Source organism: Gymnodraco acuticeps, unplaced genomic scaffold (genome assembly GCF_902827175.1).
Source record: "Gymnodraco acuticeps unplaced genomic scaffold, fGymAcu1.1, whole genome shotgun sequence".
Classification (NCBI taxonomy): domain Eukaryota; kingdom Metazoa; phylum Chordata; class Actinopteri; order Perciformes; family Bathydraconidae; genus Gymnodraco; species Gymnodraco acuticeps.
The window spans coordinates 1,878-14,830 of record NW_022989907.1 but is presented as its reverse complement, the minus strand read 5'-3'; the positions used below and the strand labels follow the sequence as shown (position 1 = coordinate 14,830).

The window sequence follows — 12,953 nt, the reverse complement described above, 5'->3', positions numbered from 1 at the left end:
ATAAAATAAACATATATTTAGACAGCAGTATATATACTGACCTGAATTCTGCATAATAACATATAAAGCTGAGAACAAACAAATCAGCAGCAGTTTCATATTATGGGATGTAATGAGGAGTCCAGCCTGCAGGGGGCGCAGTGCTGCAATGATTACATATAAAACAAAAATAATAACAAATACACTACGAAGCCAATATGATGCATATTTTAACATTTTATTAATATAATTTAATGTATTTGATGTATGTGTTGCGTATGAATGCCCTGCATGTCTGCCTGTATTTTCCTCTATTTAAAACATTTAATAAAGTGGAAAATACACAGAAATAACTGGCATAAAACGTACACTATTTCCAAAAAATCTTAATATTCTGTGACCTTGATTGGCTCCAAATTGTAATATGTTTAAACTTGACCTTTGCTTTAACTTTCTTCCAAGTTTCATTACAATTAAGGCACTAGTTTTTCTGTATTTCTGCTAAAAAAAAACAGACGAACTGAACCAAAAACACAACATGTATTAAGTCCACATATGTTTTGCCATATATTAAATCCCCACAAGTCTATACAATATATAAAAACCTCAATAAATACACAGCAAAAAGGTATAAACGTAACATTAGAGGATCAATATAGTGGTTATCCTTTATACACAATGTAGTTGGTGCTGAGTTCAGGTGCAGTGGGAGAAACGGGCTCTCAGTGGTCGGTGTGTTTGTACTGCAGACTGGTTCCATGGTTCAGAGGCAGCATGCTGTTGGAGAGAGAGCCAGAATAACACCAGCAACACAGACAGGACTACAGACAGACACACACACACACACACACACACACACACACACACACACACACAGACAGACAGACAGACACACAGAGACAGACAGACACACACACACACACACACACACACACACACACACACATACAGACAGACACACAGAAGGAGAGAGAGACAGACAGACAGACAGACAGACAGACAGACAGACAGACAGACACACACACAGAGACAGACAGACACACACACACACACACACACACACACACACACACACACACACACACAGACAGACAGACAGACAGACAGACAGACAGACAGACAGACAGACAGACAGACAGACAGACAGACAGACAGACAGACAGACAGACAGACAGACAGACAGACAGACAGACACACACAGACAGACAGACAGACACACAGAGACAGACAGACACACACACACACACACACACACACACACACACACACCACACACACACACATACAGACAGACACACAGAAGGAGAGAGAGACAGACACAAAGACAGATTTATTTAAGAGGACATATTCTGCTGATGTATATCAGTATGTAGCGTCTCTACTTTAAAGAGTCCTCTCCTTGCTGATGTTCAGGTGTATATCAGTATGTAGCTGTCTCGACTTAAGGAAGTTCCTATCCTGCTTATGGTTCAGGGTGTATATCAGTATGTAGTATCTCTATTTAAAGAGTCCTCTCCATGTGATGTTCAGGATGTATATTCCAGTATGTAGCGTCTCTACTTTAAAGAGTCCTCTCCTGCTGATGTCCAGGTGTATATCAGTATGTAGGGTCTCTACTTTAAAGAGTCCCTCTCCTGCTGATGTTCCGGTGTATATCAGTATGTAGTGTCTCTACTTAAAGAGGTCCTCCTATGCTGATGTTTCAGTTACTGATAAAGTATGTAGCTGTCATCGACTTAAAGAGTCCTCTCCCTGCTGATGTTCAGGGTGTATATCAGTATGTCGTGTCTCTACTTTAGTAAAGAGTCCTCTCCTGCTGATGTTCAGGTGTATATCAGTATGTAGTGTCTCTACTTTAAAGAGTCCTCTCCTGCTGATGTTCAGGTGTATAATCTAAGTATGTCTACTTAAGAGTCCTCCCTGCTGCTGTTCAGTTGTCCTATATCAGTATTTAGTGTCTCTACTAAGAGTCCTCTCCTGCTGATGTTCAGGTGTATATCAGTATGTAGTGTCTCTACTTTAAAGAGTCCTCTCCTGCTGATGTTCAGGTGTATCTCAGTATGTAGTGTCTCTACTTTAAAGAGTCCTCTCCTGCTGATGTTCAGGTGTATATCAGTATGTAGTGTCCTCTACTTTAAAGAGTCCTCTCCTGCTGATGTTCAGCTGTATATCAGTATGTAGTGTCTCTACTTTAAAGAGTCCTCTCCTGCTGATGTTCAGGTGTATATCAGTATGTAGTGTCCTCTACTTTAAAGAGTCCTCCCTGCTGATGTTCAGGTGTATATCAGTAATGTAGTGTCTCTACTTTAAAGAGTCCTCTCCTGCTGATGTCAGCTGTATATCAGTATGTAGTGTCTCTACTTTAAAGAGTCCTCTCCTGCTGATGTTCAGGTGTATATCAGTATGTAGTGTCTCTACTTTAAAGAGTCCTCTCCTGCTGATGTTCAGGTGTATATCAGTATGTAGTGTCTCTACTTTAAAGAGTCCTCTCCTGCTGATGTTCAGGTGTATATCAGTATGTAGTGTCTCTACTTTAAAAGAGTCCTCTCCTGCTGATGTTCAGGTGTATATCAGTATGTAGTGTCTCTACTTTAAAGAGTCCTCTCCTGCTGATGTTCAGGTGTATATCAGTATGTAGTGTCTCTACTTTAAAGAGTCCTCTCCTGCTGATGTTTCAGGTGTATATCAGTATGTAGTGTCTCTACTTTAAAGAGTCCTCTCCTGCTGATGTTCAGGTGTATATCAGTATGTAGTGTCTCTACTTTAAAGAGTCCTCTCCTGCTGATGTTCAGGTGTATATCAGTATGTAGTATCTCTACTTTAAAGAGTCCTCTCCTGCTGATGTTCAGGTGTATATCAGTATGTAGTGTCTCTACTTTAAAGAGTCCTCTCCTGCTGATGTTCAGGTGTATATCAGTATGTAGTATCTCTACTTTAAAGAGTCCTCTCCTGCTGATGTTCAGGTGTATATCAGTATGTAGTGTCTCTACTTTAAAGAGCTCTCTCCTGCTGATGTTCAGGTGTATATCAGTATGTAGTGTCTCTACTTTAAAGAGTCCTCTCCTGCTGATGTTCAGGTGTATATCAGTATGTAGTGTCTACTTTAAAGAGTCCTCTCCTGCTGATGTTCAGGTGTATATCAGTATGTAGTATCTCTACTTTAAAGAGTCCTCTCCTGCTGATGTTCAGGTGTATATCAGTATGTGGTGTCTCTACTTTAAAGAGTCCTCTCCTGCTGATGTTCAGGTGTATATCAGTATGTAGTGTCTCTACTTTAAAGAGTCCTCTCCTGCTGATGTTCAGGTCTATATCAGTATGTAGTGTCTCTACTTTAAAGAGTCCTCTCCTGCTGATGTTCAGGTGTATATCAGTGTGTAGTGTCTCTACTTTAAAGAGTCCTCTCCTGCTGATGTTCAGGTGTATATCAGTATGTAGTGTCTCTACTTTAAAGAGTCCTCTCCTGCTGATGTCCAGGTGTATATCAGTATGTAGTGTCTCTACTTTAAAGAGTCCTCTCCTGCTGATGTCCAGGTGTATATCAGTATGTAGAGTCTCTACTTTAAAGAGTCCTCTCCTGCTGATGTCCAGGTGTATATCAGTATGTAGTGTCTCTACTTTAAAGAGTCCTCTCCTGCTGATGTTCAGGTGTATATCAGTATGTAGTGTCTCTACTTTAAAGAGTCCTCTCCTGCTGATGTTCAGGTGTATATCAGTATGTAGTGTCTCTACTTTAAAGAGTCCTCTCCTGCTGATGTTCAGGTGTATATCAGTATGTAGTGTCTCTACTTTAAAGAGTCCTCTCCTGCTGATGTCCAGGTGTATATCAGTATGTAGTGTCTCTACTTTAAAGAGTCCTCTCCTGCTGATGTCCAGGTGTATATCAGTATGTAGTGTCTCTACTTTAAAGAGTCCTCTCCTGCTGATGTCCAGGTGTATATCAGTATGTAGAGTCTCTACTTTAAAGAGTCCTCTCCTGCTGATGTCCAGGTGTATATCAGTATGTAGTGTCTCTACTTTAAAGAGTCCTCTCCTGCTGATGTTCAGGTGTATATCAGTATGTAGTGTCTCTACTTTAAAGAGTCCTCTCCTGCTGATGTTCAGGTGTATATCAGTATGTAGTGTCTCTACTTTAAAGAGTCCTCTCCTGCTGATGTTCAGGTGTATATCAGTATGTAGTGTCTCTACTTTAAAGAGTCCTCTCCTGCTGATGTTCAGGTGTATATCAGTATGTAGTGTCTCTACTTTAAAGAGTCCTCTCCTGCTGATGTCCAGGTGTATATCAGTATGTAGTGTCTCTACTTTAAAGAGTCCTCTCCTGCTGATGTTCAGGTGTATATCAGTATGTAGTGTCTCTACTTTAAAGAGTCCTCTCCTGCTGATGTTCAGGTGTATATCAGTATGTAGTATCTCTACTTTAAAGAGTCCTCTCCTGCTGATGTTCAGGTGTATATCAGTATGTAGTGTCTCTACTTTAAAGAGTCCTCTCCTGCTGATGTTCAGGTGTATATCAGTATGTAGTGTCTCTACTTTAAAGAGTCCTCTCCTGCTGATGTTCAGGTGTATATCAGTATGTAGTGTCTCTACTTTAAAGAGTCCCCTCCTGCTTATGTTCAGGTGTATATCAGTATGTAGTGTCTCTACTTTAAAGAGTCCTCTCCTGCTGATGTTCAGGTGTATATCAGTGTAGTGTCTCTACTTTAAAGAGTCCTCTCCTACTGATGTTCAGGTGTATATCAGTATGTAGTGTCTCTACTTTAAAGAGTCCTCTCCTGCTGATGTCCAGGTGTATATCAGTATGTAGAGTCTCTACTTTAAAGAGTCCTCTCCTGCTGATGTCCAGGTGTATATCAGTATGTAGTGTCTCTACTTTAAAGAGTCCTCTCCAGCTGATGTTCAGGTGTATATCAGTATGTAGTGTCTCTACTTTAAAGAGTCCTCTCCAGCTGATGTTCAGGTGTATATCAGTATGTAGAGTCTCTACTTTAAAGAGTCCTCTCCAGCTGATGTTCAGGTGAGTTTCTTGGTGTTTAAACAATGCAAATGGGAAATATAACAACAACATGTTGACTTTAGGATTAACTTAAATAAACCTCAGTGTTATTTTCTCTGTCTTTATAAAGTGACCTTTAGACGTCCATGTTTTTCTCTGGAGATTTTAAACCCTAAACTTTGAGACTCTCACGACCTTTGACCCCGGACTGACGCTCATATTCACCTTGAAGCAGTTTTTGAACTTCTTGGAGACGACGTAGAGGATGATGGGATTGATGCAGGAGTTGATGGTCGCCATGTTGATGCTGAAGTAGTCGAGCACCAACAGGAAGCTGCAAGAAAAATAATGTGTATATAATTTTCAAATTAAAAAAAAAATAATGCAGGTATTTTAAAACATGTTTTTTATGACTTTTATTGACGTATTTTAAATATATTTTTAAGGTCTTTTTGGGGGACATTTTCCACATATCTTCTGAAAATATCGACAAACTTATGGGACATTTTCAGGTTTTTAGGGGGGTATCGTATTTGTCTTTACTTAATAATTTAGGATATTATTCTCCATTTTACTGCCGTTTCAGATTATGCTTATTTAACCTCCTTTAAACTCAGATTTTTTGTATTTCTTCCTAATAATTTCAGACAATTTACAAGCTTTTTTCAAACTTATTTCATCTTTTTCCACTGATTTTTGTCTCTTACTTTCTACAGATTTTACTAACATATTTTGTTTATTTTCCTGACATTTCTCCAACATTTTAAACACATTAATTCAAGACTTTATTCAGTCATTTCCCCCAGTTTTTTAAACATATTTTACTTATATGTTTCATAGATTTTCTGACATTAAAAAAAAGAAAATATATTAAAGTACATTTGAATTTTTTCATTAATTTATTTTGGGGGGAGACTTTAGTCACATACATCAACACTTCATCGAAAGCATATCCTTGATACAGTGTATTTTAAATGTGTGTGTCCCCCTGCTTACTTTAGCAGCTCACAGCGGTGTGCATCGTGGGATCTGTAGGCGGTTCTCTTCAGGAGGCGGCTCAGATGGAGAGGGAACCAGCAGAGAGCGAAGATCAGAACCAGACAGAAAACTGCTTTAGCCACTTCTCTACGCTGCGGGAGGAGAGCAGAGGATGATCAGAGAGAGTGTGTGTGTGTGTGTGTGTGTGTGTGTGTGTGTGTGTGTGTGTGTGTGTGTGTGTGTGTGTGTGTGTGTGTGTGGTGTGTGTGTGTGTGTGTGTGTGTGTGTGTGTGTGTGTGTGTGTGTGTGTGTGTGTGTGTGTGTGTGTGTGTGTGTGTGTGTGTGTGTGTGTGTGTGTGTGTGTGTGTGTGTGTACCTGTTTGAGGTGTTCACTCAGGGCGATCCTCAGGCTTCCCTTCTGGTGCCGCAGCATCTCGCAGGTCATGAGTCCGTAGAACACAGCCGAGCAGGTCAGAGGAACGCAGAAGTAAAACCCAAACAGCCACCAGTCCTTCGCGTCTCTATAGAACTGCAACACACAGAAACACACAGAAGCTGAGCCCAGTCTGCTCTGATTGGTTAGCTCGCCGGCTCTGATGTGATTGGTCAACCAACTTAGAGATATCCCGCCCCCTTAGCCTATCACGTACAATGTGTTGGAGCGCTACATGGTGATGTCACTATGTTCTGGAAGTAAACAAAGGACTCCAATTGAGGCGTTTCAGGGGGCATTGTGGGAGAGGGAACACCATTTACATGCACTAAAAGAACACACTACAGTAAAGGGAAACCCCCAAAAAGCAGAAAAGCGCCCCTTTGATTAATTAAGGCTGTTATTTTCATTAATTATTATTTCAATGAATATGTTCTAGATGAAGCTCAGTGCACTGACTGCAGTTAATATAACGTCTGAGCGCTGATGGCAGGTCAGCTGACCCCGGGTCAGTTCTGAGTGCCGCTCTGACTGTGTTGAGCGCACATGTGACCTGCAGATGTAAACAGGAAAGGATGTTTTAAACTATCAAAGAGACCTCGCCCTGAAACACAACAACTCAGAGAGCCTGGAACCACAAGAGAGGGAACATCCGTCATACAGACGATCCGAGATCAGGCTTTACCCATAACCTGTCAAATTAGCCTCTATTATTTATTTCAACATCTTAGGCAGAATTTGTTGTTCAAAACCAACTTGTTAGATTTGTTCCTCACACGTTCAAAGGAATGTTTGCTATTTTTTTAACTAACAAAATGATATCTCTATATTTAACTTTATCTGTTGTTTAGAAAACTACTGTGTGAGTTTCATCTATTCCTACCTTTTCACATTTTAATGGTTAAAAACTAACATTGGGATTATTTTTTGAGGAGAATATTAAACTAAAATTCTGACCATATTTTAGATATTTAACATATTTTTTTATGACTTTTTTCATACGTAAATATTCACAAAATGTTTCAACATTTGACTGTTATTTGACAATTTGCTTATTTTACCTATTTTTCAAATGTTTTCCTACTAATTTTGACTTTTCTCACATTATTTCTAAAAAAATGTTTACAAATATTTTCTGTGTATGTTTCTGACACTTCTCAGGTTAGGGTCAGGTTCTGCAGTAACACACACACACACACACGCACGCACACACACACACACACACACACACACACACACGCACGCATGCACACACACTCACGGTCATGAAGGGGGTGTTGGGCTGCAGCATGCACGTTCTGATGGTAGCGTTCCTGTACTCGAAGGTAACCATGGTGAACCCGACAGCCTCGGGCACGGCGAGCAGCGCCGACAGCAGCCAGATCCCCCCGATGCCCAAAGCCGTTACCATGGGAACACCGGTCCCCTGCACCCGGGACCAGGAAGCTACCGCCCGGTACCTGAGGGGGTCAGAGGTTAATGTGTGTGTGTGCAGAGAGGGCAAAAGTACACACATCCTTTACTCAAGTAGAAGTACAGATACTCGTGTTTAAAAATACTCTGGTGAAAGTAGAAGTACTGACTAAACTTCTTTACTCAAGTCAAAGTAAAGAGGCTTTGAAGTGTACTTCAGTAAAAAGTACCCATAACTAGCAGCTGTTTTAAAGAGTACCTGACCTCCCTTTATATTAATAGAACAATAATGTCATTGTTAGCTAATGAATGTTTCCATGCTGAACAACTACTATGTACTCCACTACTTCCCACCTGTGTGTGTGTGTGTGTGTGTGTGTGTGTGTGTGTGTGTGTGTGTGTGTGTGTGTGTGTGTGTGTGTGTGTGTGTGTGTGTGTGTGTGTGTGTGTGTGTGTGTGTGTGTGTGTGTGTGTGTGTGTGTGTGTGTGTGTGTGTGTGTGTGTGTGTGTGTGTGTGTGTGTGTGTGTGTGTGTGTTACCTGTCCACACTCAGAGCACACAGGTTGAGCACGGTGATGCCGACGGAGGTTTTCTGCAGGAAGGGAAACAGCTTGCAGAGAAACAGCCCGAACACACTGTCTGCAAACGGCCAGGTCATCGCCAGCAGCTACACACACACACACACACACACACACACACACACACACACACACAGATTATTAAGTGTGTGTTATCTCAGTCAGGGGATATTTTAGTGCTCTTATCTGTCTAACACTCAACCTGCTGACTGATAAACACACCACAGACAAGTTGTTGTGTATCCCATAATGCATTGCTGCTCCTGTAAACTCAGCACACTGCTCCCATCTCCCCAAGTGTCATTATTCAGGCATAGAAACAGATCACAATGAGGAATAGAAACCACATCCTTTTATACACAAATAATGTGTTTTGATTTTGAAATGTCCTCTGTGTAGAGTTAAGATTTTCATTAAGTGGAAAACACCTCAAGTATATTAAACTACTGTACATAATGTACAATTATATTGTACTCCACTATATATTATAACTTGATTATATTATACTTTTCTGATGCATTAAACCTCACTTTTAACATAATGCATGTATAAAAAGGTCCTAAACCTGAATCCCTTTGTGTACAACTTACTTGATGCAACAATATTAATACTCTAACAATGTAATAAATATGATAATATATCGTATTTTTATATAGTTTTAAAGTTACAACCGGCCCTTTGAGTGCAGCCTTAATGCTGATGTGGCCCGTGATGAAAGTGAGTTTGACCCCCCTGCCTTAGATACTGATAAAACAAACAAACCCTGAATCTGTTTACCTTGTACACGTTGATTGGTATGTCGATGGCGATGTAGATCAGGTCTCCTAAAGCCAGACTGGCTATCAGCGCGTTGGGGCCGTTCCTCATGCTTTTATTTTGGTAGATGATCCTCAGCAGGGTGGCGTTCCCGATGATCCCCACGGCGAAAATAACGCAGGACAACACGGTGTTGATGTATTTGAAGGCGGTGTTTATGGAGGTGGCTTTTAGGCAGCTAGGGGGCGACAGAGGGCGTCTTTTCAACAACAACGAGGCGTTCAGGGACTGCTTTCGTTCGTGTTTGTTGTGTTTCAGCTTGTTGTGTTTTGGTTTTGTTTTCTCCAGCAGGGTCGGGGGTTTGATGGCGGTTTCTTGGAGCAGATTTGGTTCTCGTTGAGGCGGGTCGGTGCTATGAAGGTTTGACATGTCCGATGAGACGGTTCTTTGGGATCCAACGGGGGCGATGGACGTCAAACACGAGGCGAGAAGCAGCAGGAAAACAAGGCTGGGTGTGGAGGGGGACCTGGATTTGTTCCCAGAACCCTTTTCTGAATCCATTTCTACAGCTCCAGAGAGGATCTTCCAACCGCCTAACCCGGTGGAAATGTAGAAGTATTTCCAGAACTTCTTTATTCGCTTTAGAACAAACTCAACAAACGAAAGCGACAACTTAATAACCCAACGTTAGTCTAGATCAATATTTCAAGACCTTGTAGAACTTTTCTTAGCTTTAGAACAAGCGCTAGAACCTGCAATTTTACAATTAAACAGCTCTGAACAAACGACGACGGGAAACAACGTTAATATCTGCTAGAGTTGTGTAAATCTGACGCAATATTAACACAACTTGTAGAGCTTTTCGTCCTCTCGAATACACTCTTACACTGTAACGGCAAAGAAACTAATGATAACTAAATCTAGAGCGATATATATGTGTTGCTTTTGGGTATATTTGTTTTATGAAAGATGCCGGCAACGCTTCACGATGCATAAACATTACCAGCAGAAATGTCCTTTCGCTCAGACCTCTGACATCCAGCGTTTACAACATATATGATTGCAGATTTCACATATCGTTGCAATCCAAAATACCCGCTAATCGTCCAGGAGGAGTTACTGTATTGTTGTTCCAGAAAGAAAAAGCCCAGCTCTGAGTTCAAGAGGCTCCAGAAGTTTGTTGACATTTGATGATTTCAGGCTTTGAGGAAATCTGTGGAGCAAACACAAAACAAAACACGGTCTTTATTAGAAAGGGATGTTTCTCTAAATGTTAGATTCGACCTAAGACAATTCATCTGTGTTGGATTAACATCACATGTCACATGTTAGACGCTTTTCTCCAAAGCGACTAACATACTCAGTACTGTGGACAATCCCCACAGGAGCACTTTGGGGTGAAGTGTCTCAGGGCGTGCTGACTGCAGTGGGGTTTGAACCTGTGACCCCCTGATCCGACCCAACGCACAACCCACTGCGCCACATGCCTAATTAACCACTTAGTCGGTTGTTATCATCCATTGGGAAGATAGTAAACCAAACGCACAAGATAACAGACACAAGTCTTCCGCTAAATGTTACGCAGGTCAATGTGTGTCTGCATCTTAATGTCAGTCTGACTGTTGCTTGTTTGGTTGAAAGTCTTTCTGTCCCCAGAGTCAGAACTAAACATGGAGAAGCAGCGTTCAGTTATTATGCTCCAAATATCTGGAGCAAACTCCCAGAAACCTGCAGGTCCGCTGCAACTCTGACTACTTTTAAATCCAGGCTGAAGACTTTTCTTTTTGTCGCTGCTTTTAATTTAAACTGAGCGGTTGTGTTTCGTTTTTGGTTGATGAACATTTGGGGCTAGTAACCCAGGGGATCAGAGTCTGGGGACTTTGTCCTGGCTGGTCTCCTCTGTGTGCTGCTCGGGACGTATGTGCCATACAAGCGTACACAGCTCGGAGAAACCTTAAAGAAAGGCATCAGTAAAGTGGAACTTCTGTGTGAACTATTCATAGTTCACACTTAGTTCAGGGCGGTGGTGGCGAAGTCGATAGGGACTTGGCTTGGCAACTGGAAGGTCACCAGTTCAAGTCCCGGCAAGACCAAGTGCTACCGAGGTGTCCCTGAGCAAGGCACCGTTCCCCACACTGCTCCCCGGGCGCTGTTCAAAATGGTAGCACACTGCTCCTGACACTAGGAAGGGTCAAATGCAGAGAAACATTTCCCCACGGAGATTAATAAAAGTCCATCTTATCTTAAACTGCACTGTAACTTTTTATTCATGTATTTTTTCTTTTAATGTTTCTTTTATTAGCTTTTATTTTTAATGACTGTTTTTAAATGCCTTTGTCTGAATGTCTTTCATTTTTGTAAAGCACCTTGTGTTCAAAGGTGCTGTATAAATAAACTTGCCTTGCCTTCTAATAGTTAGAAGACGAAACAAAGCAAGTTATTAAAGGTCTACGTCTCTGGTCATGTGACACAAAGGCTTTCTTAAAATGTAACAAATGTTACAGAGTTGGAAAATTGGGGAATAATTTCCTCCAAAATTCAAATAGCATTATTTTTAAAACAAGGATTTCTCACCTCAGTGTTATTCTGTTCAAATAAATGAAATCCAAACTCAATGCAACCAGAGGAGAAGTGTGTATGCAGGCAAAGGGATCAAACTGTATCGGTATATTAGTGAAATAATCAGTAAAGTGAGTTTTATGCTTATTGCAAAAGCCCATAATGAGCTAGATGTGTTTTACTGTGTGAGCCCTTAGCGGCCGGTAGTTGGTGCATATGTTCAACTAACGATTACTGTACTTTGTAAATCCCCCAAAAATGTGGAATAATTTTTGTCAAAGCTCAAATTGAGAAAGCAAGATCTTTGTGTTGAATCTCACCTTTTCTGTTTGTCCGTCTTCTTCTTCTGTTAAAATGAATTAAATCCAACCAGAGAAGAAGAAGAAGAAGAAGAAGTGTTTCTCTGCGTCCTCCAGATTGAACTGACGCAGTCAGACTGAAGCTCTCAGTTTGACTCTGTCTCAGTGGAACAGCCCATAAACTCTGACACCATCTTTACTATCTGACACACACACACACAGTCTCTCTCACACACACACACACAGTCTCTCTCACACACACACACACACACACACACACGCACACACACACTCACACACACACACACACACACACACGCACACCCACACGCACACACACAGTCTCTCTCACACACAATCACACACGCGCGCACACACTCTCACACACACACACACGCACACACACGCACTCTCACACAGTCTCTCTCACACACAATCACACACGCGCACACACAGTCTCAGTCTCACACAGTCTCTCACTCACACACACACACACACTCTCTCACACACACACACACACTCTCACACACACACACACAGTCTCTCACACACACACGTCATTGAACGCAGCTTCTCCAAAGAGTCACTTCATAAACCGTGTTGTGGAAATTGAGGCAGTGAAACTTCATGTAGACAAAAAGCTGGACTTAATTGGCTCGTTTGAACTCGAGTGATAGGAGAGGCTTTATTATGAAACCACGTGAAACTACTTTACTCCAATTTATCCTGTAGGATTGCAACTTCTTAAATGTGCACAAGGCCGTGGTTCATACTGCATCTAAAGAACGCTTCTAATTAAACTGAATGATAAAAGAGTTGTTTAGTGAGGTTTCCTGCAGCGTCTGTTTAGATAAAAATAAGTTTAAAATGTATTTGTAAATAAGAATTATGTGTAAAGAAATCAGAAGAAAATAGTTTTAAAAATCAGAAAAATACTCAAGTAAATCTGAAAGAATTATATAAATATT

At 41.1% G+C, this 12,953-nt stretch overlaps 1 protein-coding gene across 2 annotated transcripts; it reads right to left on the bottom strand.

The window, feature by feature from the left end:
* LOC117540633 (endothelin-1 receptor-like) lies at positions 1-12,112 on the bottom strand. Of its 2 annotated transcripts, none has more exons than XM_034207412.1 (8): positions 12,007-12,112; positions 9,149-10,340; positions 8,333-8,460; positions 7,642-7,840; positions 6,324-6,476; positions 5,966-6,099; positions 5,195-5,303; positions 1-800 (listed from the first exon to the last, which is right to left on the bottom strand). In XM_034207412.1, exons 2-8 carry the CDS (start codon positions 9,686-9,688, stop codon positions 702-704), a joined length of 1,362 nt encoding a protein of 453 aa, XP_034063303.1. In that variant the 5' UTR covers positions 9,689-10,340; positions 12,007-12,112; the 3' UTR covers positions 1-701. The 2 variants fall into 2 exon arrangements, with proteins under 2 accessions (XP_034063303.1, XP_034063304.1); XM_034207413.1 differs by having other exon boundaries at positions 1-756.
* Positions 12,113-12,953: the final 841 nt, after the last annotated feature.

Bases quoted from the DNA above. Each gene is read 5' to 3' on its own strand.
- LOC117540633 (XM_034207412.1), bottom strand. From the start codon at position 9,688: ATGGATTCAGAAAAGGGTTCTGGGAACAAATCCAGGTCCCCCTCCACA. The intron at 7,841-8,332 runs GTAACACACACA...TGACCCCCTCAG, and splicing joins TGTGCTCTGAGTGTGGACAG to GTACCGGGCGGTAGCTTCCT. The intron at 801-5,194 runs GTGAATATGAGC...GTCTGTCTGTAG, and splicing joins AGTTCAAAAACTGCTTCAAG to TCCTGTCTGTGTTGCTGGTG.